At 43.3% G+C, this 26,691-nt stretch overlaps 1 protein-coding gene across 8 annotated transcripts in view; it reads right to left on the bottom strand.

Annotated features, from left to right (window-relative positions):
* The window catches only part of ubr3 (ubiquitin protein ligase E3 component n-recognin 3), a 56,406-nt gene that overhangs the window by 25,713 nt on the left and 4,002 nt on the right, over positions 1 to 26,691 (bottom strand). For 4 of the 8 annotated variants that reach the window (XM_072714359.1, XM_072714362.1, XM_072714364.1 and 1 more), the window contains exons 4-25: positions 26,230 to 26,367; positions 25,744 to 25,781; positions 24,952 to 25,018; positions 24,734 to 24,864; positions 20,580 to 20,808; positions 20,098 to 20,277; positions 19,675 to 19,808; positions 19,333 to 19,419; positions 19,173 to 19,238; positions 18,696 to 18,785; positions 18,305 to 18,433; positions 18,168 to 18,220; positions 17,813 to 17,946; positions 17,537 to 17,621; positions 16,837 to 16,979; positions 15,180 to 15,276; positions 13,747 to 13,888; positions 11,612 to 11,716; positions 9,294 to 9,464; positions 8,792 to 8,824; positions 7,572 to 8,014; positions 5,229 to 5,317 (exon numbers count right to left, since the gene is read on the bottom strand). In XM_072714359.1, coding sequence (XP_072570460.1) covers positions 5,229 to 5,317; positions 7,572 to 8,014; positions 8,792 to 8,824; positions 9,294 to 9,464; positions 11,612 to 11,716; positions 13,747 to 13,888; positions 15,180 to 15,276; positions 16,837 to 16,979; positions 17,537 to 17,621; positions 17,813 to 17,946; positions 18,168 to 18,220; positions 18,305 to 18,433; positions 18,696 to 18,785; positions 19,173 to 19,238; positions 19,333 to 19,419; positions 19,675 to 19,808; positions 20,098 to 20,277; positions 20,580 to 20,808; positions 24,734 to 24,864; positions 24,952 to 25,018; positions 25,744 to 25,781; positions 26,230 to 26,367 — 2,784 coding nt within the window. The remainder of the gene's footprint in view (positions 1 to 5,228; positions 5,318 to 7,571; positions 8,015 to 8,791; positions 8,825 to 9,293; positions 9,465 to 11,611; positions 11,717 to 13,746; positions 13,889 to 15,179; positions 15,277 to 16,836; positions 16,980 to 17,536; positions 17,622 to 17,812; positions 17,947 to 18,167; positions 18,221 to 18,304; positions 18,434 to 18,695; positions 18,786 to 19,172; positions 19,239 to 19,332; positions 19,420 to 19,674; positions 19,809 to 20,097; positions 20,278 to 20,579; positions 20,809 to 24,733; positions 24,865 to 24,951; positions 25,019 to 25,743; positions 25,782 to 26,229; positions 26,368 to 26,691) is intronic. The other 4 variants (XM_072714372.1, XM_072714376.1, XM_072714385.1 and 1 more) reach the window with 1 other exon arrangement.

The following is a 26,691-nucleotide window of genomic DNA, read 5'->3' as shown; positions in this document are numbered from 1 at the left end:
GAAATGCTCTTAAAAACAGACTAGGTTTTCAGATGCACTCGGCATAAGCACACATAAAAAGCAGAGACATTCTTGAAAATGCCAGTGACCATAATCAAGGTATTTGTGTACGTTGCCAGGGTAACCGGCCCCAACAGCGGACTCTGAGAGCCCTAAAGATCATCTGCTTTGGCAAAACGATTCTTATGATATTAAAATCTGCATTTAATTTAAAGCACAGCCATGAAGGAGAAGAACGCCAACCTGCCCGGGAACTGACTCCCAGGCCGTACTCCCCAGAGAGGGGGGGGGCAGCAAATGAAAACAGTTTGAGGAAAACAGCATATGGGACAGACAATGTAGCAGTTCTGGCCCCAGGCAGCAGGAGAAAAACACACTACATCATCACATACACCCCCTACCCAATATACCAAACAGCTGGTGAGGCACAGAAACAAGCAGAAGAGCCCATGAAAATGGGGTGTGGGGGGGGCACACACACACAGACACACCTTTTTATAGATCAAGACTTTATTAATGATAGGTTTAACAGCACAATCTATTCATATGTGGGTGGAGGGTGTTATTTGGGGGAATAGGCTGTCTTTGGCACATGGTGGCTTGGGACATGGGAACAAACTCAGAAATTAACTCCATTTTATTAACTAGGGCTGTACCAGTACACAGATTTGTCGTGTACTGTTCCGTACATCATTTTCTGTTGGGTATGCACAATGAAACACAGGCAGAGCATAAATTCACAAGTAGATGTTCAACATTAAAGTACTACACTAATTGTCACTGTGAGCTGGTTACAGCTAATGCTGATTGCAGTCAGTCATAATTGGCAGTTTGGGTGCATCTTGTGTCCCCAATAAGTTACACCAAGACTGGAGAGAGAGTAGCTGTTGGCTCTGTTATACCAACTTCAGATAAAACATATCCAACATAGTAACTGGTTTAAGATGACACCCGAAGGTGTGTACGACTGGAGCAAGGTGGAAATTGCCTCTGTAGTCTCCCCATGGGATTTCAAGGTCTTTTGCCGGGAAATTTAGACCTGGCTAAAAAAATAATTACCGCTATAGGGGTGTTTATCACAACAGATATCGTCTTCAGTGGAGTACACAGGATTTTGTCTTGGATTTAGTTCATTATGATTATTACAATGTTCTATTTTTCATTTTTGAAAAATGTATTTTTACTAAGGATGGACCAGTCAATCGGCTACTGACCAGACATGGCCGTTTTTCACCCCAATCATCCATCCATCCATGTGCCGCTTATCTGGGACCAGGTCCCAGGGTCAGCAGTCTAAGCAGGGATGCCAAGACCTTGTTCTCACCAGTCACCTCTTCTCGCTCCTCTGGGGGATACCAAGGCAGTCCTAGGTCAGCCGAGAGGTATAATCTCTACAGCGTGTCCTGAGTCCAGACACCCTGCAAAGGAAACTCATTCCTGCTGCTCGTATCCGCGATTTCATTCTTTAGGTCACTACCCAAAGCTCATGACCATAGGTGAGGGCAGGGACGTAGATCGACTGGTAAATCGATTGCTTCACCTTCAAGCTTAGCTCTCTCCTTGCAACGACAGATCGCTACAACACCTGCACAACTACTGACACTGCAGTACTCTGTCCTAACTCCATGACTCTTCTTCTCTCACTCGTGAACAAGACCCCTGACATACTCAAACTCCTCCACTTGTGGCAGCAACTCATACCCCACCAGGAGAGGACAATCCACCCTTTTCCGGAAGAGAACCACAGCCTCAGACTAGGAGGTGCTGATCCTCATCCCGGTCACCTCACACTCAGCTTCAAATTGCCCTAGTGCATGCTGCAGGTCACAGCCCGATGACGCCAACATGACCATATCAGTCTATATATGACCAGTTTTATGAGCCAATCAAGTAGTGTGCTAATGTTACATTGTGTCCCAACTAATGGTGGGCGAAACGGCAATATCTTATCATACCTGGTTGCAATTGTATCTACAATACAGATGTAAGAGGTATCTAAAGAATCGCACTACATCACTACATTTACTTTTATTCAGCAGTGATTTTTATCCAAAGCAACATACAAGTAAGGAAAATGGCACATTACAAACATACGCTGTTGTGCAGTCGACTAGGCATAAGTGTAGTTAAGCTGAGCTTACTAGCGCACTACTTAACACTATTTTTACAAGACACAAGAAACCGGAAAGAGCCTATCATGTGACACCTGTGTGAACGACCAACTGAATTTGACACTTGCAGAGCCATTTCTATTTGAAAAGATATTAAATTTTTCGCTTACAGAAAGCTAAACTCATTAAACAAACATTTTTTTAAATAGTTTAATAATAATTGGCAGTCTCAACATCTAAGATAATCATAATAAGCCAGGACTGGGATCGGCAGGTCAGGCTTACAAAGAAAAAAAAAAAAAGGCAACCAGGATCGGCCAATGAAAATGGCCAATCGGCCAATGAAAATGGCCGATCGGCCAATGAAAATGAAACTGTCGCATCAATGATTTTTAGAGTGTGCAAATAAGTGTCTCTTCGGTTTTGTTTTTCAAATACGTCAAACGCATTAGCCTTTGGCTTACAACTTTTTCTAATTAGGGCTGAGTTTACAAATTCTGAGTTGTGCACCTTTACACGCCTATTATTACCCTCCACACGCTAATGAAGTAGCATTTGCCAAACTCCCACCAAAGACACCCAGCAGCAGGGGAAGGGGGGGACGGCAAGAGTCTTCTACATCGACAAGGTTGAGCTGGATGTTGTTATACATTTTGAGTCTCCTACTCCATTTATTAGCAACCGTACTAAAAACTCCATGAACATCCCATCAGCAAAAGGCCAGGCATATTCGGTGCCCGAAGGCATCCATCTCATTTGCTGGTGCTGTTAACCCAGCAAGGGAGTAAAACTTTCACCTTTACCTTCCAGCAGTAGTCTAGAACCAGTGTCTGAGCGGTCACTGACCAATTACAATTCAAAAATGGTAGTTTTAGTAAAAATATAAACATGGATTTTTCAGAAGGCTATGCACGAAGCCTTTTTTGGGTCACCCAGGCAATCTCTGGCAAATAAAACCCTTTTACCAGCAATTTTCTCTCTTCTTTCCGTTTGTAGTGCTTCACAGCAAGTGAATAAGAGACTGCACTGCACACAGCATTTAAACAGTGATAACTGCAGTACATATTCCACAAGGAGACTCACTATGATATCACAAACACGCGACAACCCCTCTAATCCTATTTCACCTTGCCAGATTCCCCATTTAGCGCATTTCCAGTTCATCACTCATAATACATTTCTGACACACTGACCTAGTGAACAGAGCAGCAGCTCATCAGTGGGTAGCAAGGTGGGTTTGATTCCAAACCCGTATATGTGCATGTGGCTGTTGCTTCGATTTCCAGCCTGTGCTTGTTGGTTCCTCCAGATATTCCAGTTTCCTCCCACAGTTCAAAAAACATGCAGGTTTAGGTAAATCTGTACCTCAAAAATGCCCTACATTTTATTAATACTCAGTAAGATCTGAGGTGTGTGAAAAATAGTTAACTTTCTCTTAGAGAGCAAAAATAAGTTTTACAATACACAAGCTGGAAAAAAAAATTCAATTTGGACAGACAAACAAATACAGCAGAGAAATAAGAATTTTGAGAGAGATTTGGACATCAAATCACTTCCCGTGATGAAGTAGCTAAAAATGTTTTAATATATTTGTATATGAAGATTCTACTAGTAAGACCTCAACCAGAACACAGCACACAATTTTACATAATTATGGTTGAAGAGCCACAGCTACAAAAATGTTTCCTATAATATTTCACAAGAAGCCAAAATTACTGAGTAGTCTATTGAGTGCTATGTATATATGAAATTTATGTATGAAAAGTACAAGAAGAAGGTCAGAGATGCTTATGGGCGGCCCTGCCTGGTAATGGTTTGCGTCCCGCTCCCCATAATAATATAAGCATTCAAATTACCAAATAAAAAATGTTAAGGTTAGAATCGATTCTCAAAATGAAACATTGAATAATCGAAAGAACCAGTATTTCAGTATTGATCCTATCCACACATCCTTAGATGTCGTACCGCTGCAGCCTCCGAACAGGCAGGCATCGTGCGAATGGAGATTCACGGATCGTTGTTGTCATCATAACGGTGTTAAGTAGTGCTGCATCACGATTCTTGTGATAACACTGAAATGCATATTGCGCATACAATTTCAACCGGTCCTGATAAATCATCATCATGTCCCCCATTACTAATTATGAAGATTCATTTTTCACCTCTGTAATACCAAGCATGTCCGAGTGTCAGAAAGCACCTTGTGATGAAACCAGCTGAAGGGCAACAGCAAACAACCTCCTTTAAGAACAAACCCGTTATTCTTAGCTGCTGCTCAGAGGTCCCAAAGAAAGTCAAGTTTTCTAACCGCAGACATTTTTCACCCATCAAGCACCGCGTGTCAGGGTTACTCCCCACAGCCCCCATTAACACATGCTTGATCCAGCCCGGCCCGGCCCAGAAGAGGAGGTCCGCTAGGGGCACTTCAGTCTAATTCCTTCTTCTAACAGGACTGGGACACAGCATCGTGCGTCACCTTGCATCACAAAACATTTTAAAGTGTGGCACTCCCCTCCCCTTTAGAGATCTTCCCTGCAGATTTCCCCCTTCAAGGACTCCAGTTCACCGCATCCTTTTTCGTGAGAGTCACAGATTACAGACACACATACCCACACTGCTTCCCCCCCCTCCAAACCCTCCCCCACAGAGCATTCGTCTTACGCGCGGGGGGGGGGAAAGACCATCAGGAGCTACTTAAACATCCTCGTTTGCCCTACGTTGCATCAGTCGCTAAACACAGCCATGAAAAACGAGCCGCCTGGACGAGAGGGCATGGTGACGCATTCACCGCGTGCGTCTAATGATTAGCCATTACGGATGCTAATCTGCACCATTTGAATCCTGCCGACCCAGACGTCAGCAAAATAGATAGGGAGCAGACGCTCGTTCACCCGGCAGTGCCTTCGTCGTAAGAGTCATATTTACAGCCTATCTGCAACTTCCAGGCACCCACAAAGTCCCTCCTGGTCCTTAACTACAGTGGCACTTACTGTCCCCTTATAAAACCTGCACTGAAATCTACACGTGTAATTGCTGTATTAGTTTTAAATGGGGGATTTTTGATTGAAAATAAAACCGTGAGGTAACATCGACATAAAATGATTCTCTCCCACTCACCCACATCCATCGCCGTTTCCATAAAACTCTTCTGTCTGGATGCAAATTCCGCCAGCAACTTCTGCTGCCTTTCCCTGGCCTTCTGTCGCCTGGAAAAACAAAGCAACCAAAATACAGACACCACAGAGACAAACAGGGCTCTTTCATCCTCATGAATCAGTGACAGATGAGGGACAAATTCAAAGTCACAGCCTCTGAAAGTGAAATTCTTATACAGTTAATGTATTTACAAAAACATTAGAAACAGAGATGAATTGGGGAAGGGAAATTACTCATTGTTCATGGACACAAGACTGAATAAATGTATATATAAATGAATTAATGTGTCTCAGAAGGAAAAGAGTATCTATGTGAAGTGGGGGGGGGGGGGGGGGACTCAGTGTCTTCAGTGACAACTGGCTGTAGAGCTTTGAAATTCATTTCAAACTAGAATGTGTTCCCCGGACAGGCCCTTCACCGCTCCCCCACCTAATTTCAGGAAAATAACTGAATTGGTCTGGACTGGGGGGCCCAATATTATATGCTTTCATGGGGCCCAAACCCTTTAGCAACACCCCTACAGACACATACAGGCCACACTGCTATTTCAAAGAAATATTACTGCCAGCAATTATCCTAGATTATTACTGACTGTACACACACCAGCTGTAGATGGCTGGTAAAAACCTGCCACACAGGCAGAGCAGGGCGCATATAAAATCTGCATATTGTACCAGATCCCAAACCAAATGAGCTTATATTTAATACGACATTAGACTCTAAGATAAGCATGCATACAAATGGCATGCATACCGTCCAAAGAAGGGGGTCCAGCCATAATAAGTTACACAGAATGAAAATACCGTGCATTATGAGAATAAGCCGACCCTGCACACTCACCCTTATTAAAAGTCCACCTTAAACACCCCACAATATATTTCACCAACCTGCTACCAGACTGCAGCCTTAACAATATGCCCAGTGTGGTGGTGGGGGGGTGTTGTGGGGGACATTATATACGCTCTGCTGCCCCCTCCGGCTACCGTTTCAATTTTGGGCCAGTTTTTTTCCAGTTTCTCAGGTGCAGATTTTTATCCACATAATGCCACATAAAGTGGCAATAAGATCCATCAAAGACCAAGCAGAGTAAATAGAGTAACAATATTAGAGTTTAAACAGAGTAATAATACTAGTGTTTTCCTGTTCACAAGGTTATCCAAGTCACCCATCCCTGTCACCATATGCCTCTGCTCCAATTTTGGTGCAATTTGACTCAAAATATGACCAAGTCCAGATCTTCACCCTCACAACATATCCAAAGGCTGAAAACGATTGGTCACATACATTGCGAAATTGCATTATTGACTCACATACCGAAGTGGCTGCGGTGGCAGCGGGCCAGTGCTAATCCATATGTACTGCCCGAAGGCCGGCCAATAGAATTAACACCATAAGCTCAGTTACAACCAGCACTACGTAGAGTCTGAGGTCCAGGTCTCCTTGGGGTTTCAGTTTACAGCACAGCTGATATGACAGTCAGCCTGTTTCCATTATGAGGTTTTTCTGCAGCCTAGAGACTGGCCCACCTCACAACTCCACAACAGTCGAGTCAGAGAACCTGCACTGGAGATTGAACACCTCACACCTGCACTGGAGACTGAACACCTCACACCAACCGCATGGGGCTGTCTAACAAGTGTCCTTATAGCTATTGAGTATCACTATTCTGCAACCATCCCTGTCAGTCACCCACTGCGATGCTAAATAGCTTTTTACCCTCCTGTTTGTGTACAGCGCTCAGGGCTGATTTCTGGAAAGCTTACTCAAATTTACCTGGTCCATCCATCTCACCACTTACAGTATCTAGTATAGGACACATGGCTGAGGAACACCCACATACCAAAGGGGGGGGACATAACTTTCGTCTTTTGGTCAGATCAACCCCAGAAACAGCTCGTCGCCGACTGCTTATGAGGTTTGCTACATCTTCATTAGCAAGCAGCCTGCACATTGAAGGTGGGGCACTGAGCTGGAGCAGGAATGATCTGCATGCCTGACTGAATTCATCTTCATCTCAAACCCTGTCAGAGCTCACAAAATGCATCCACTGACCATGAAATATTTCAGCTCCTACATAAGACTGCTACCTGAATAGTAGCAATTAGCCTGGCTGACTTAGAAACATGGAAAGATCAATTCTGAGATAAGGAGAGGACAATGCACTTAAATCCATCAGGTTACCGTAGTAATTACTCAAGTCGTGAGTCAGAAAGAAATCGGGAGATTTGCGACACTCAAGTATTGTACAGGCTGACACGCCCCCAAAAGGCACAATCTCACACACACTGGGAAACGCCCACTCGCCTCTCCTCCTTGTCCATGGTCTTCTTATCCGAGGGGCTGTGCTTCCTGGGGGGCACAGGAGGGGCGTTCCTGGCACACAGCTCCAGGATGCTCCGCCTGCTGTGCCGGCTGTGGGCCGCTGCCTTGGCCAGGATGCGCTCGATGGCGGTGACACCATCGCCGTGGGTGCGCCGGGTGGCGCTGGCCGGCGGCTCGTCCAGCCGCTCGGGACTGAATGGGTCCTGGAGGGCAGACAGCTTGCGGTGCAGCTTAAGGAGCAGGGACAGCATGCTCTCGCGCACCTCCAGGATCTCGGTGACCAGCGGAGGCGTCGGGGCCCAGCGGCCGGAGCTGGCCTTGGGCCTGACCGCCTGGTCCGCCTCCCTGCTGCTGCGGTTGATAATCTCCTGGAACTTCCTCCTGCGCTCTGCCACCAGGCTGAACACCTGCGCCTCCCGCAGGTTCTTTAAGGACAAAGGCGGCACGGCATTAGTGAGTCGTACACAATCCAAACTGGTGCCTCTGCATTTATTTTCTGCTTCTGTCTGCAAGATCAAACAAAAACGTTGTATAAAACCAGCCATGATGAGAAGCGACCCTGCAAATTTAGTTTAATCATGCTGTCATTTCCTGTACTTCACTATCGTGGGTAAAGATACCGAGGGACTCAAAAATAATACTTTTCATTTGGTGGTTTGCTGCGAGGACCAAAGAATTCCGGATTCCTTCCTAATAAGGTTCTAAAGTTCTACCTCTGCGAATGCAGAAGATGCGGTTGCTTTGTTAGACGGAAAATTGTCTCATATTTACATTCTTAGAATAGCACAAGTGACCCTACTGAACATGGGAGTGGCTCGCTTTCTCAAAGAGCTCACCTGTACACTGCAGTAAAATGTACAAAAAAGTACCAATGTGAGCCCTCTGCACTAAAATACTGAATAGTCTGTAGTACTATATTAATCTGGTATTCAAGGCAAGAGTGTTAAATTCACCAAATATCACACGCTACAACCCGACTCAACCAACATTAAACTCGCATGCAGTTCAGGAATGAGTTTATGAATTAGTCTCCAAACCAGCCATATAAACGGTGGCACTGCCTTTCCAGCATGCTTCCTGAGCCGCCTTATAATCGATGATACTTCTCAAAAGACAGAATGCGACCCTGCCATGCTAACAAGGCATTGGACTAACATTTATTAAATAAGGTAGCCATTAGAAGCTCACACACAAGCCTCTACCTCACGCCAATTTCCAGTCAGGCGCCGGGAAGTCTGAGAAGCAGGAAGAGTGGAAATCAAAGAGGCCTTAATGGCTCAGTCACCAGCCAAAAAAGGCTATAATACATTTGCATGGGGAATCATGGTTGCTTAAATATAAACTGTAACACCCAATAAATGGGTAGTGTATTTGCTACAAGGCTTTGCTAAAATTGTAACACTTTCCACTGCTAACACCACGTTGAGAAGACAGCAAGCATCCACCAAACCTTACGGAGCATATAAGCACATTTTAAGTGGGAGATAGCATTCCTCCACACCTTGTAGTAATGACATATCATAAAAACAGGTTCTTAAGAGAGAACGTATAAAAATATGGCTATAAGTAGACAGCATAGAGTGAAATAATGACCTCAGAGCTGGTAATGACATAGCATATGAACGGGTTCTTATCAGGGACAGAATGTTACAGCAATGAAGTACTTTAAACCAAATGGAAATGACTGAAAGTGCTTTGCCAGACCTGTCCCGCAGCAGCAGGGTCACTGCTAGTGCTGGGGGGGGGCTCCTTCTTCACCTCCGGGGCGTTCTCCGGCACCCGCACCCGCACGAAGTTGATGACGTGGTGCAGGTTCGACAGCAGACTGGTGCCAGGAAACCAGCTATCGTGGCAGTGCTCTTCGATGGAAGGCTCCTGCATTACAGAGGAACTGGGCTTTAGCACGGAATTACCCCTATATGGGGGCAGACAGGACAGTGTGCCTTTGTCCAGTTACAGGTGCCAATCCTGTGGCATACACAGATATCTGGTCAGGCTCTTAAACTTTCTCCCCAGTTAATAACGGGAAAGAGAAATATACTGCATTTGATGGAGCTGAAACCAAAATATAAATATTTATTACATGATAACTAAGGCAGATAGATACTTGAGTGCCTGATCACCGAGCATCTGTGCATAAATGAGGTTTATTCATTTATTAAAACAAATCAAAACAGCAGAGCCTATCCAGACACTCCAGTTACAAAAAGCCATTTGAATACTAGAATAATTACTTATATAACCAACAGCAACTGTACGCAAGATTCACGGTTTGGTACAAACCTCGGTTTGTTTCTGTTCGATGTATTTGAATAACAAAATCCAAGAGACACTTATTTGCTCATTGTAAAAATAAATCAAAAATGTAACATCATAATCATAATGAACTAAATCCCATCTTTACTATGACAAAGTACTGTGCCATATAAGCAAAAAACATCACTATAGCTATAATTATTTTCACATGGTTCGAGTTTCCTCATAGAAGCACCATAAATGCCATGGGGAGACTAATGCCGCTTTTCCACTGGCATTCAGGAACCAGGCCGTACCCAAACTGTACTGTGAAGAGACCCTAGTTACTCCACAGTTCCAGCTCGCTTCGATTTTCCACTGCAGAAGTGTCACCTTGGTCAAGGCGTTGCTACATTTGGTGACGTAAAAACCAAAGACAGTGACGTAAAACCAAAAAGAGACGCTTATTTACTGTTCACACGGTGTACATCACGATTTACCACGTGCTAACTTCCACTAGCGCGTCTAGAGAATCGCTGCGCTATGTTAGCATCAAATGCTAGTGGAGTTAGCATTTGCGTGTGTAAATTTGCATTACGGATCCATTCCGTTCAGCTTCATTCTTACACATTGCAGACCTTGGTCTCCAGAGACCAACAACTGATGAACAGGATCAGTTTCGGCTTGAGAGGTATCTAATTTTTCATGCCATTATACCATTCAGACATTACACCGGCGCATGCTGTATTTTGACGGTATTTACAATAGCAACGCTATTCCAGCATTTTGAAATCTTGGTGATCAAATCTGCCAAACGGGGGGTCACCCACAATAAATTTAATATTATTATCTTATTATTACCTTAATTCCGCCCAAGCATTGGACAGTTGTTGAACGGACTTTTGACACACTGAAAATGCCAAGAAAACAGTGCTTTCTAAATGGGATAGGGGATTACTGAATATGTGCAAAATTCATGTTTTTGATTTGACTCCCCCCCCCCCCCCAAAATGTGTTAAAAGTCTGTGTAAAATTAAAAATTTTGCAGTTCCCCACGCTACATTTCGCTGACTGACTACCGGACTAGTACTGATAAAATCTGTCGAGCGAGGAGGCTAGTGACAAAAAAAATAAATAAAAAATAATAATGACAACCTTTATTACAAAATGCACAGAAACTTATGTCACATGCCCGTTTGAGAATCACTGAACTGTAATATGTTCCTGGGAATTTGCTAAAAGATCCATAGAAAATGTTTACATGGCAGACGGCTTTGTTCACAAGATGGCGGCTGCAAGCTCCATTTTCATCCAGATAACGATTTTGTGAAGTAGTAATAAGATCCATCAAAGATCAAAAAGGGTAAATACAGTAAATGATAAACAGATTGATCCTGTTCACAAACATAAATGTCTAATAATCTCATCCTTCTCTCTGCTGTTACTAAATGCCGTTCCTCCAATTTTTGTGCAGTACCTCAAAATTTGAACAGGTCCGCATCTTCACCTATACATTGTTCTTTGTAAATACTGTCACAGAAACAAATGGACAATTTATTTTTTATGTTATCATCCTGACAAGATTAAATGTCTGAGCTGCCCTTCTCTTTGCCATCACTATGTGGCACTGCTTCGATTTTGGTGAGATTTGTCACAAAATTACATTTTTTTCTACATATTTGGATAAAAATATATTTAAAAAAAAACATCTTATCCATGTAGACTTCATACTGCCTTCTCTGGAATTTTTAAACTTGACGTTAAAACCTTTAAAAGCACCCTCCTACCTCATCTTCCCTGTCCTCCTGCACCAGGTTGTCCAGGCCCAGCTCGATCAGGTACAACACCATGCACAGCACGTGTTCCGACATGTTTGGGTGATCCATGGAGATCTGAAAGGCAGAACTCGAGGTCAGCCGAGGAAAGGGCATGACATCAGCACCCTGCCAAGCGCTCTGACTGACTAACCTTGCATCTAAACAAAAGCCTCACATCATCATGCGACTGTTTCACTTTGTTACACCAATCCACCCGAGTAATACTTTGGGACAGGAGGTACCATCGTGGTTAACGGCTCCTTTGCAGCCTCACACCACCAGAAATGGAGATTCAAAGTAGGGATGGGCATTTCAGGCAGAATAATACTTGAATAATATCCAATTAACCCACTCCACCCCCACCATACACACAGTAATGTGTATGGAGTATGGATCAAAGTATTTCTTTCCATATAAAATGAGATACTGCTTGCTGCTGCCAAGTATAACACGGAACATTAAAACCTAACTTGAATTAAATCCATCCATCCATCCATTTTCTGTAACTACTTGTCCCATTCAGGGTCATGGGGGGTCTGGGACCATCCCAGAGGTTATAGGCGCAAGGCAGGGAGCAACCCAAGATGGGGCATCAACCCATGGTAGGGCACACCATTCATTCACACAGGCAAACCCATGGGCAATCAGATTGCAATATTTAAAATCTTTGTGATATTACAATGTTTATAAAACAAAAAAGGAGTTGAAAATATACCCAAAATAAACTATAGCCAAATACAACTTCATCATCATCCCCCAATAGTATATGTATTTACTGGTTAATTCAGAAAATTTCAAGAACATTTTTAATGACACCCATGACAGCCTAAATGTGCAGTACCAGTCAAAAATTCAGACAGCCAAGTCCCCTACAAAGGAAAGTGATAGTGTCACATGACCTGGTCACCTGACCTAAACACAGTAGAGATAGTTTGGGAAGAGTCTGACCAGCAAGTGAAGGAAAAGTGGCCAAGGACAGCTGCAAAAGCATCCCAGTGGGCCATCTCATGAAACTGGCATAGAGGTAGAGGTCAGCCAGTCCCTGGAGAACTTTGGGTTAAGGGCCTTGTTCAGGGGCCCAATGGTGGGATCACTCTGTTGACCATGGGATTTCAACCTGCAACCTTCACTGTCCCAAGCCATAATTCCATATGTGTTATTTTGTAGTTTTGATGTCTATTCTAAAATGTAGAGAACAGTACAAATGAACCTTTCTATGGTTGATGTATCCAAAGGTTTGACTGACACTGTATATATAAAATTAACAGCAACAGCATGATCAGATTCTCTTGCACTTTTTGACACAGGTTGTGCCAACAGATACAAAGCAGTACCAACAAATTACTTGTTCAGTATTGTCTCTATGGAATGAAACATATTCCATTCCCCAGTAGGGAGCTGGGAGGGAGCAAAAACATGGACTGTCTGGGGGACTGGGAGAACACTGGCTTAATACAGGTCTGCACCCTGTAATGGATGGGCTTTCTGTCCAGGGTGTCCCCTGCCCTGGGCTCTGTGCTGACCAGCAGTGCCTCTAGGCTCACAGTGACCCTGCACTAGATAAGCGGTTTGAAGAGGGACGGATGAAGCACATTTTCATTTGCATTTATTTCTTTATCTGTCCAACGTGATGTTCAAGCGGGGGTCAGAGAGCAGAGTCAGCCAGAGTCCCAGGAGCAGCTGGGGTTAAGGATCTCGCTCCAGGGCCCAGTGATGACGTGATTATTCTGCTGGCCTCAGAATTTGAACCTTCAAATTTCCAGGAAGGGGCACAACCCCCTAACTCACTGAGGTAAAAACTTAGCACTGGAGAAAAAAATATCCATCCATCCATTTTCTGTACCCGCTTGTCCTATTCACAGTCATGGGGGGATACAGAGCTTATCCCGGAGGCTACGGGCACAAGTCAAGAAAATATCCGTTCTATAAAATGTATCTAAATGAGCAGTTTTGGATGAAAACATGGACTAAGCAACAACAAAATAATTAAATATACTGTATATTAGAAAGAAAACGTAAATCAATCTATGTAAATCAATTTATGAATTACTTTATACAACCATACCAGCTGAAACAGATTTGGCGTGATAGGGAATGTGGGTCACCTTGTAGAGGAGCGTGAAGATCACTATGTGCAGCGTTTTACAGTGCAGAAGCTTCACCAGGCCCCTGTAGCACGGGTGCAGCGGCGTCCGCTCTTTGTAGGGAGGCCACGGGTTTCCCGAATGCATCCCAGTCTGTTTCAGGCTGCCACACGGAGCAAACACAGCCATTAGAGGGTGCCGGCAGTTCCACTCCGGCGGGAAAAAGCTACGGAATCCTTCTCGCAGAAAATTTCAAAAGCTGATCACTCAAAGGGGTTATTACAGGCAGCCCCCAGATTACGAACGACATACGTTACTTAAGGCTGGCTTTAAGCTGAATATGTACGGTAGGTAAATCGGAACGATAATACAGCACAAAATAATACTACTACTAATAATAATAATACAGTAATAGAAGTTGGAATGATAATAACACAGTATATAATAATAATAATAATAATAAATAATAAATAATAATAATAATAATAATAATATAAAAGTAGCTACATATGGTACTGTACCATACCTCAAGCTGGTGAACCACTGAAGCCGTGTAATGTTTTCATGAGCATCACAAAGTAGTATAATAGGTTTTATGGCAGTCTGTTTGAAAGTATGAGTTGTCCATGAGTAGGACGCTCCTAACCCAGGGACTGCCTGTACTGCTGATCTGCCGCAGTTCGCATTACTACAGAAGAATCTAAAATATCCTAAAACATTTTTCAGTCACTTCAAGACTTCCTACCTCCTATTATCAACATACAGACATTCCAAAATTGTACTAATTACACAGTGATGCTCAAAAATAATACCAAAAACACAAAGCTACTTTTCTCCCTCAATATAATGATTAAAACAGCTTCTGTTTTTGGAGACGGGACAGATCATTGCTCCTGTAAAGGGGCGTACTGCAGATTATCACAGCAGCAATGCCCCTGTAATGTTTTAACAAATAACGCAGGAGATGTTTCGGCACAGTCGGCAAGTTCGCATCTTACAGACAACAACCTCACAGCAGCCTCTCCAGCCCCCCCCCCCCCCCTTGATGTGGAAAGGTCGCCACAGGTCTATTAGCGTTGCATTTGAAATATTGATCATCCTTGACGCTGAACTAATTAGAAGTAACTGCCACAACACCTTACTCTCCACCCACTTTCCAGGGGGGTGGTGTGGCCATCGATCCCCAGAGGACCTGCCCAGCAATGCACCCTTTTGGGAGTAATGGAGAACTGGCCTGCTCCTGGAAGAAGAGAGTGAGGTCCAAACACAAGAAAGCCCCACATGCCAGCTGCCCATCCCTGCCATCTTCCTGAGGGTGCTATAACTGGGGCAACCAGTCCCCTGGGCCAGAGGAGCATGTGCCCTGAGTTTGAGGGATTCATGGAAGAGAGCGATGGCGAGAACAGCACAGCACTGCTTGCTACATGGTCACCAGGATGAGGCCGGGGGCTTACAAGGCAGCGTATCGATCCATCGCCGACTGCACATCTCGCCGGTACACTGTCCGCAGGACCACCATGATGGGGTCGAACTCCTTCTCCCAGACTTCAGCTAGAAAATGACAACACGTACATAATTTGGTATTTTTAGCGTTATAGAAAATTAGCAACAGAAAACCAGTAACATTGACAAGAAACATGCTTGATTAAGGCAATGTATACGGACATGGTAATGGCCTGCCCCCTTGTGTTACAAACACAAAAAACAAACACGAATAAAAGCCAAACAAGCAATACAAGTCACATCTAATACAAAATAACATGTCCTATCCTAAAACCACAATAAACCCATGTATAGAATTATTTCCTGATTATTTCTCGAAAAATATAAACTGACATCGATGAAGCTCATAAAAGCATGTTCTGCAACAGATAACAATGACAAACTGAAAATAAAAACAGCTGGGAAGAACCTGAAGATCCTGAAATGTGTTTATAAACTCAGCTGACTGAACAGCAAGAATTTTTTAGGCGTGAATCAGCTAGTTTGGACAAAGAATTTTTTTTGGCTTGTCTCATCAAAGGCTATAGAGAGAAAAAAAAGAAAAAGAAAAATCTCCCAGCTGCTTTTACTGTGTGACACAAGCGCCACCTAGAGGTAGACTGTTGAAACACATAGAGCAGAAGGAGGTTTGTTAGGGCCCTTCTCCACCGCACCAAGCACGGTATTTTTGGTACTTTCGCTTTTCCACTGACTTCCGGTCGAGTACCAGCACCAGAAGCTCCAGTACCGAAAGTGTCAAACCAGCTGGGGTGCTTTGATACTTCAGTACTTTGGGGTGGGACTGGAAATGCTTTCTTTGTCGATTGGTTATGCAAATAGCCTGCCTCTGAAACACAATACAAACGCTGCCTTGAAAACAGTTACGAACTCAGAAAAAAAAAATTGAAGAAAAAAAAAATTGGTCGGAAGAACAGATACAACAAAAAGACCAGAACTGCATGACAAGAAATTTAAAACGTATTTGCGTGCTGTCTTGGTGATGTGATTTTGTTGTAATAAATATTGGGAGTATTTCTAAAGCAAAAAGTAGTTCATAAATTTCTCACAAACCTGCCTAGGAGTGAGTTAAACAGCAAGGATGAAAATGATTACGATAGTGTGGGAGAACTCATGCAGCTCTCACACAAAAACAGAGCAGGTAGATAGTCTATAAAAGGAATAATGATTAAAACTGCAAAGCTAGCTAAGGTTTTTCTATGACAGAGTAAAAATGTTTTAGAGAGACAAATTTCCTGTGGTATAATGTCCATATAGAATTACATTTAAGAAAAAGAATTAATCTAACTGACAAGCAATGTAAGAATTGTATGTGCATAATTTTCGATGTTGGTATTAATATTGCACATCATCCAGTCCTATAATATACTACAGCCACCTATTTTTCGAATTCAGTACAAAATACCCGATCTCGTGTTGTGATGTCATTCGGTGCGATGTCATTTTATGCCAGTGGAAAACCAACACCTTGAAATACTGTACTTTTGGTACCTTCTCCAAGCACCGAAATTACGGTACCTGGGGCAGTGGAAAAGCGCCCTTAGACCTGAAGCAGGCACCTCTGAGAGGAAGGCAGCACTGAGAAGCTCCGGGACTGAAAGGATGGCCTACCTTTGGGGGTGTACATGCCCTGCTGCATGGAACCCCCGGGTTCGAACACCGGCGCCTTGAAGTCCGCCACGGCAGACAGCATGGCCTCGAAGCTACAGCTTCCCGGGATAATGCCACTTTTGGGATTAGGATTCTCTGGGATGTGCTTTTCCCGTTAAGCAAAAACTCCAGAGCTTTCGGTTTTAAGCAGATATGGATAAATAAAATGAGTGCCTCTGAGACCTGGAACAGCCTTCTTCTAAATTCGTACCCCAGTTTCTCCCATAAGAACAATAAATCAATTAAGCATTACAATCTTACTACAGTAATCTAACTGTCAATATCATATATTCATAAGCAGATGAAAAATGGATGGATGGATGGATGGATGGATAGATAGATGAATAATGTAAATAAAACAGAACTGGTACAGGAAACTGCACACCCTGGAATCTAGACTCACTAGGCTGACCAAAGAAAAAGGGGAAAAAATGCATATGCAAATAAATCATAATAATAAAAATCTAGACATAAAGCAAGAACAGCAGCAGCATGATTCGTGGGAGCGGCTTTAAAACAAAAAACCCTCCTGACTTCCTATGATGCTCCAGTACATGCAGCTACGCAGGGCGTGCATCACACTCACAGCAATGCCCAGCCCATCGTGACATCATCGACGTCCCTCCCCCCGAGGCACAGAGTGGGAGCAGTGAAGGATATGAGGTCCAGCAGAGAGCTGTGGGTTCGGTCATTCATACACAGCTGGGAAACCATCTCCGCTCTGAGGATTTCGTCGTCAGCCATGCCTGTCATGAAGAGACGGCGGAGTGTTACACGCCTGCTCTGGCCCAGTCAGAACATACCTGCCACTAACTACGCCCATTAAATGCTCAGCTCAAGTCTGGGAAAAACCATTTGTACTTGGTGGTTCTACTTTTATCCACACAGAAATGCCCCTTCTATATATATTTCTTTTATATCGCCTAGCTGCTCTCACCTAAATGTATCCGCAAGCTTGTCAATAACACCAGAAAAGTCAGAGCCCCCTCCAGCATCGGCCTTTCTTGCTCAGGCTCCAGTACAGCATTCTGGTGTTTGGAGGCCATGGTTAACAAGTCCACTACCTTGAATCTGCAGGAGAAATGTGCGTTTCATTCAAATACAACGGAGGTGTCACATCTCTCATTCATTCGTTCCTTTTCCAGAGAGCGATTTCTTGCAAACAGCACTAACTTCATATAGCAAATGCAAAAATTCAGTTTAAACCAGGTCTCATGTTCAAAGGCTGGAGATCACACTGGCACAAAAGACTTATATGAAGCAGGTGAAAAAGGGTGTAAACATAGCCTTACCTTTCGAAGACACATGAGATGAAATAATCGGGGTCCAGCCTAGATGCACAAACCTAGGAAACAAAGGAATTGTCTTAGTTGATTTAGGAGAATCTGGGTATTCACTGCAGAACCCGCTCATAGAACACAGCGCTTACCTGGAGCAGGAAGATGTCCGGATCGATCATGGAGTTGCAGAAGTGGGACTGAACGTAGGTCATAGCTTGACCTTTGATCTGCAGCCCATTCCTCACCCACATGTTGCTGTGGATTTCTGACAGGGATGCCTACAATGGGAGGGAGATATGGGTCAAACTGTACAGTTGACAAGTGTTTCACAGCAAGGCGACTTAAGAGGAAATGTCCTGCAGACAAGGGGCTAAACCAGGCGAGACAAACCAGCTGATCCAGGGCGTATTAGGAACATGTGAGATAAAAATAACCTATTCTCTGACTCTGAATACAGTGCACAGAGTGCCTTAACAGAGTATGAATCTGACAAAAAAAAAACACACATGCTAATGCTGAATAACGCCTCCAATACAGAACCTGAATCTGCAGCGGATGGACCATGATCTTCATAAGCATCTCCTGGTCTGGAAGGAGGCTGTCCAAGTCAATACCCTGACACTTCACGGCCTGCAAAATGTCAAATTCACTGCATTGGTACTGACCAGGACAGCCAAAAGCACACTGCATCAACCTGGCAAGAGGTGAGGGGAGGTTTCAAGCAGCTTCTGGCTCTCAGGTGTGGCTAAAGCATTAGGTTCAGCTCTGATGAAGCAATATCGATTCAAAGACAGTCTTGCCACACTCTGGTCCGCTGGCACAAAGGCAACCGGAGATGGATGAGCAATGCTTGCAGGAGAGCTAGACCTACACTTCAGAAAGCCTGCTGTCGGGAATCGATGTGGGAAAGTCACCGGCGAGCCATGCATCCAGCCTGCCATTTGCGCACTATTAAGCAACACTCTCATTAGGAAGGCCAGGCTATCTGGACAGATGGTCTTTAATCCCTCGACTCACCTTGCTTAGAAACATGGCATAGTAGCGATGCAGGGGCAGGTGAAAGGTTAGCTGATTGGGTGCCGGCTGAAAGAACATTTACAAAAACAAGCATTCATAAAGATTGAAATCTTGCGTAGACTTTGGCATATAAACATAAGTGATGCTGTAAAAGGTCTACCTCATCCACAAAGCCAATGGCATCAAACCACATCTGCAAGGTTTCCAAACAGTATCTCACCACTGTTTTCGTGTACTCTTGTGTCTCCTGTATAAGGGTGGGAAAATAAATACAGCTAACATTAATCGTATCGAAAGCACTTAACGGAACATCACATTGATCAGAAACCGGCCAAAACCCCCAAGAATTAACAGAACCACTATGTAACTGCTACCCGACAGTTCCCTCAAGACACTTGTACATTTTTTTTATTAAGTTAATTAAAATATAATTAATGAAGTACAATTTAAGCAGGTTTAAACTGATCTCTAAATAGAAGCAGAGATGGTGGCGGTGACTTACTTTGACTTTGCAGTGTGTCAGAAGGCCCCACATGGGCTGTGCACAGGCCTCTAGCTCTGCTGCAAACGCTGCATAGTAAGTCTGGGACTCAAACTCCACGTGCTCATTCAGTTCCCGTTTGTTCAGGTTCATACCTAAAAGGCAAAGTGGGGACGACACGATCACACGCATCACTCGGCCATCGGAGGCTAACAGGAGGTGCGTGTAAAGGCAACGAGGGGACGACACGATCACACGTATCACTCGGCCATCGGAGGCTAACAGGAGGTGCATGTCTGGAATCCTCCTCTGAGGATTAGGTGAGGCTTGCCCCACCTCTGATCCATTTGCAAAGAGGTGTAGTCAAGACAAATGTTCACTGAACCCAAGAACAATATAAGCATCAAAACAACAAGCTGCCGTGAAGCCACGGAGCTCTCTCACCTTGGAAGAAGGACACAAAACTCATCCACAGAATGAGCAGGGAGTGGTCTTCCAGAAACCTCTTTGCTACACTTTGGTGTGAAAGAATATTAATAAAATCGCTAACTAAAGGCCAGTAGGTGTTGTTTTTCAGCAAAGGCTCCCCACAGTTCACCACCACATGGCGGCTGTTCTCCTCATCTGAAACGAATGAACAACAATTCTGGTAACCTGTTAACATCACTGGGGTTAGTGTTATCTTAAGTGATCAGCATTTGCCTCAATTTAAATCTAGGAAATGGCTGCGATACAAGAAACTATTCAAATGAGATGCCAAACAGTACAAGCAAAGCACTCACAGAATGAGCTCTTAAATATGAAGAAAATGTGCATTACCAACATGCAATTTGGTGTTCAAAATCTAACATGACCCTAACTGAAGAGTCTTGAGGTTGAATGACACGTTAGGCGTTATTCAACCGTCTAGCTAGGCACAGCCTCACCTTGAAGTTCGCATTTGATAAGGCAACTTTCCATCATATAGTGCAGGACGGTGACCATGATGTCGAGCAGCTGGCACTCCTCGGTCATGTGACGCGCCAGCTCTTCATTGCTAAACAGCTGTACGCTGATGTGCACGATGCGGTTGGACATGGTGTCTGACTCATGGCTCCTCATCAGCGTCTCCATGATGAAGGCGTAGTGCTGGACGAAGGTTTTGGTAAAGGCAATCTAGAAAGTACGAAAACAGATGTTGGTCAATTCAGGCACGTAGATTTGCTGGAGGGAAACTGCAGGAACACCACATAATTACAGCGCCCTCCACGATTATTGGCACCCCTTGTAAAGATTTGTAAAAAGGGTTAGAAAACACTGAAAAAATGAGAGAAATCCAACCTTTCATTAACATAAATATATTCCAAGAAAAAAAAAAATCCTTCATCAAGAAATGATTATCTTTAACAAAAACTCATGTGCCACGATTATTGGCACCCCTGCTTGTAATACTTTGTGCAACCTCCCTTTGCCAGTATATCAAAACTGAGTCTTCTCCTATAACATTTTATAAGGTTAGAGAATACCAAGCAGGGCATCTGAGTCCATTCCTCTTTACAGAATTTCTCCAGATCATCCTGGGTCCTAAGCAATCTCTCGTGCACTGTCCTCTTCAGCTCAGCTCACAGGTTTTCAGTGGGGTTCAGGTCAGGGGACTGAGATGGCCATGGCAGAAGCTGGTCAGCTAACCATTGTTGTGTTGATTTGGACATGTGCTTAGGATCACTGTCCAGCTGGAAGATCCAATGATGGCCCAGTTTTTGTTTCCTGGCAGAGGTGGCCAAATTTTGATTGAAAATGTCCTGGTATTTCATGGAGTCCATAGACTCCAGGTCCTTTGGTGGAAAAACAGCCCCAGAACATCACAGAACCTCCACAATATTTTGCATTTGAGATAAGGTTAATTTCATTATAGCTAGGGGTGTAACAATACATCGATTTGTATCGATATATCGACTCAACGGCAAATGATCCGATGCATCGATGTGACCGCATAAATATCGATACATGCATTTTTATTTTCTCGCCTGTTCTAGTATTGTTTTCATGATCCACTCCGACGTATACATGGTCTACACCAGGGGTGCCCAATACGTCGATCGCGATATACTGGTCTATTGTAAAGGTAGTGTGGGTAGATCGTATGGCATAAAAAATAAAGGATGGATGACGCATTCAACCGCGCCAGCTGCTGCAAATCTCTAGCAAGCTACCGAGTTGCTGTTACGATCGTGTGACGGGCGAGCGAGCAGGGTGCGGGAAAGCAGGACCAGGGAAACGGAAATCCAAAGGACGAGGTTTATTCAGGGTGGACAGGGAACCACACAGTACAAACGTTATTCACAGACCTAGGGAAACAGACTTGAATGCGGACTAAATACAGGACATGACATCAGAATAAACGCAAGACAGCTGATACTTTGGGAATTCACACGCGGGTAACGAGGTGGGCGTGGCACACACAAGGACTGGACGCACAGGTCATGAATCGCCTAGTTAGCCTCCAGTTTATTGCTACTAAACTTAAGAAAGGGTATAAAAATGAATGGGGGAGCTGGACCAAGTAAGAAGCCAACAGCCTACCACTGTTTTTTTTCCCACCATGTCATATTCGAAGTGCATTTGCCTCATATGTCAGTCTACCACTGCTATTCCGAAGAAGGGAAATGTAGAGCGGCATTTTTGCACTGTTCATATAAATAAATGATTTGCATTTTTATAGTACGTAGATCACTTTGATTTAGTCATTTATAAGTAGCTCGATTCATAATAAAAATTAGTCACCATCTTAATATACATCCATCAAAAGTTTTTATTTTTACCTTATTGCACTTTATTTTGCTTGTTTTATGGGACATACTTGACTACACTGGATTTTGTTTACGGTTCCCAATAAAATATGATAAAATGCTAATTATATTTAATTTTAATTCATTGAAATGTAAAGGGTTGTGTGAATCCAGGACTTGTACTGCTCAAGGACTAGGAAACGAGCAGTTAAAATCATTTCAGATCCGTCACACCCAGGACATAATCTCTTCCAGCTCCTCCCCTCTGGCAGGCGCTATAGAGCTCGGTACACAAAGACCAGTAGACATAGGAGCAGCTTCTTCCCTCAGGCCATCACCCTCATAAACAGCTAAGCTGTCACCTGCCCCCTGTCTACACTCTACGTCGTACCTTAATAATGTACAATGTTACCCACGTGGGCTTGTATATAATATTTATATTTCATACTTGTAATTTTTTGTACAGTGTAATTTATTGTTTGTTTGTATAGTGTCATTTATTGTTGTATAGCTTGTATAGTGTCTCTATGTACGAGAGAGTCTCAAGCTGCCGGAACAAATTCCTTGTGTGCCCCAGCACACTTGGCGAATAAAGGCTGATTCTGATTCTGAAATTTCATAATTTCGAATACTATCCCCAGTATTGAACTGAATCGAATCGTATCGTATCGTGGGAATTTCTGAGGTCCGTTGGCTTAAGGAATCGATATTGTATCGTATCGCAAGGAAAGCTGTGATTCACACCCCTAATCATAGCCACCCTTCTTTTTACGCCAAACCCACCTTGTGTTTTCTGCCAATAAGCTCCATTTTTGGTTCATCAGACCACTGAATTTAGTTCCAGTCAAAGCTGTAGTAGTGTTTCACAAACTCCAGATGTTTACGTTTGAGGTTAACTGACAAAAAAATTTTTTTTTCTGGCATACAATCCAAATAATCCATTAGCATGAAGATAATGTTAGTGTCTGATAGTGTTATTTAGAGATGTGGTAACCCCTTGATTTTACTTGGTCTTGTAATTCACCAATAGTCATCCTTGGGGATTTTTTTGCCTCTCTTATGATCCTCCTCACTGTACGTGGGGGACAATAAACTTGCGTCCTCTTCCAGGCAGGTTTGTAACAGTTCCAGTTGTTGTCCACTTTTTTTATTATTGCCCTTATAGTAGAAATGGACATTTTAATGCGAGTAGCTATTTTTAATACCCATTGCATGACTTATGAAGGTCAATACACTTCTCCCTCATTTGGTTTGTATGATCTCTTATCTTTCCCATGTTGATGGATGACTAAGGGAATTTGGGCTCTGTGTCGCCTCATGTTCGTATTCCTGCTAACCAGGAAGTCATGGATTACAGCTTGAAGGTTCCTATTCTCTCCACTCAAGTCAAAGATGTACAATTCACAGGGGAAACATGTTTCAGTTGCATTGTGTTCACTATAATTTCCAGGGGTGCCAATAATCCCTATAAACATGTGTTTTTGTTAAAGATAATTTCTTGATGATTTTTTTTTCTTGGAATAAATCTATGTTAATGAAAGGTTGGATTTTTCTAAATTTTTCAGTGTGACATGAAGATGCTTCACCAAAAGGTGGATTTTTTTCTAAGCATTTTTACAAATCTTTACAAGGGGTGCCAATAATTGTGGAGGGCGCTGTACATATGTAATTACTGTCCATAGGGTGTAATTGTACGTGCGTGCATGAGATGGGCTGCTACCCGATCCATGATGTAGCTCTGCCATGTACCTTATGCTACCTGGGATAAATGCCAGGCCCTAAATGCAACCCCACACTGGATAAGCAATTGGATGGATGGATGGATGGATGGATGGATTTCCTTTAATTAACCTCATAATTCCAAACATGTTTAACCTGGACCACGCCACTGCTCATTCTGCCATCGAAATCAGCACCATGACCTGCCTTCCCTAACAGCAGCATCCAAAACTTCCAACAGACCTTCCGCTTCTACACTCAGAACTTAATGTGGAGCATACAATTCAGCACTTTGTTAATCTGACTACCTCCGCCAGCCCATAGAAGATTAGAACATTCCACCTCATTTAGAGCAATTTCCCCTCATAACTCTCTGCATTCAAAATGTTCAAGCAATAATACTGACACACTTATAGGTGTAAACCTTGAACATTCTAAATATTACAGTCATATTAGAACATATGTAAATAGGATCATTGGTTTTATACTAAGCTCTTGACCTTTGAGGACAATAAGAATGAGATTAGGCCACATGTCTGAAAGCTCTGAAAGGTCCTGTGCTTTTGCATGCAGATACCTCCACGCAGACATACCTTATAATCCTGATCTGGCAGCATATTCAGTAGAAAAGTCACCATCTTCTGTGGAAACTCATACTTAATCGTCCAGAAGAGAAGCTCTTCTAAAAAGCATTTATGTTTCAACGCATCCATTATGGACTTGTCTAGAAAGACACAGGAAATGGATTTAAGTGGGGGGGGGGCATGAAAACAGGGTGGCAGAGAGCCGGGCGCCGGCGGTCCGATGGTACCTTTGGTACTGCTGCTTAGTTTCACCCTTTTCCTCTGGCCCACGTTTTGGCCTCCATCCTGATCCTCCTGCAGGAAAAAGCAGGTGACGAGTGACATACACACAACCCACTTTGCTGGTAAAGCTAACGAACAACAGTCCTAATGTCAGAAAGCACAAACACCATATCAGGGTGAGGACAGCATGTCGCAAATCCATGAACTAAGAGTAGCCGGGTACTTTATTAGAGGCACACTTGCCCTAATGCATGCGATCAACACTTGCCCTACCGCGTGCGATCAACACTGCGATTACAGTGTCCATTTATTCCAAGGAAAAAAATCATCAAGAAATTATCATCAACACTGCGATCAACACTGTAATCAACACTACGATCAACACTGTAATCAACAATGCGATCAACACCGCGATCACAGTGTCCATTTATTCCAGGAAAAAAATCAAGAAATGATCATCAACACTGCGATCAATACTGCGATCACAGTGTCCATTTATTCCAAGAAAAAAAAAATCAAGAAATTCCAAGAAAAAAAAATCTAGAAATTATCATCAACACTGCGATCAACACTGCGAGCACAGTGTCCATTTATTCCAAGAAAAAAAATCATCAAGAAATGATCATCAACACTGCGATCACAGTGTCTCTTTATTCCAAGAAATAAAATCATCAAGAAATTATGATCAACACTGCGATCAACACTACGACCACAGTGTCCATTTATTCCAAGAAAAAAAAATCATTATTATCAACACTGCGATCAACACTGCGATCAACATTGTAATCAAGACTCACCTCCTTAACAGAACCTGCACTGGCTTCAGCAGCAGCACCTAGAGGGTTAGGAAACAAATGTAAACCAATTAGTGCTTTGCTCATAAGAGAACATTTTATTATCCTTATGTAAGGTGGTCTGCCAATATATATAGTGGTAAACACTAAAATTCTTTAGGATAAAATTAAAAATAGTGGGTTAGTGGATAGCAGCCCTGCGTGAGAGGACTTGTTTTCCTTTTGTTTACATTCTCCCACAATCCAAAGACATGTGACAGAGGGGAACTGACCACATCACCCTTACACTGTGCTTTTACAGCCCATATTGAGAGCGCTCAACAACTACCCTTTAGGTGTCCCACAATAAGAAAAATGTATAGCTAGGTACCATCACAAGCTGCTCTTAGTCATTGTTTTTCCATCCATTTCAACTGAAGTCAGGAATCAGGAATGTCAGCATCATGTAAAAATCTGACTATACGAGAAGCAGGAGACGGGGTGTCTCACCCGGCAGACTATGAGCCCCTGGCAGAGCATCTGCTCCCCCAGCCCCAGCCTTCTCCTCCGCAGAAACCAGCCCAGAGCTCTTCAGAGCTGCTAGGTACTTGTCGTAATTCTTCTTTGCATAAACGTTATCTTCTTGCCCTGCAGGTGAAAAAGGAAATAAATACCGATCACTAACATCAGAATGGACATGCTAATTAAAATAATGACAACAATGTATTCCAAGCAGAGGTGGAAAGTTCAGGTCCAGAGAGTACAAATCCATACCAAGGTTTTGTTTCAGCCAAGCAGTTGAGTACTCTGTGGCTGTGTCTCTTTATACTCAACTGGTTGGTTGAAACAAAACCTTGGCCTGGATTTGTATTATCTGGACCTGAGCTTTACACCTTGGATTCCATGGAAGACCCCATCACCCCCTACCCCTCGTATAACCCCCCCAACCTCCACAATCCCCACCCCCCCATC

The sequence above is a fragment of the Paramormyrops kingsleyae genome, chromosome 1 (assembly GCF_048594095.1).
Source record: "Paramormyrops kingsleyae isolate MSU_618 chromosome 1, PKINGS_0.4, whole genome shotgun sequence".
NCBI lineage: Eukaryota > Metazoa > Chordata > Actinopteri > Osteoglossiformes > Mormyridae > Paramormyrops > Paramormyrops kingsleyae.
Note: the sequence above shows the minus strand (reverse complement) of the source record. Positions and strands in the feature narration are given on the sequence as shown.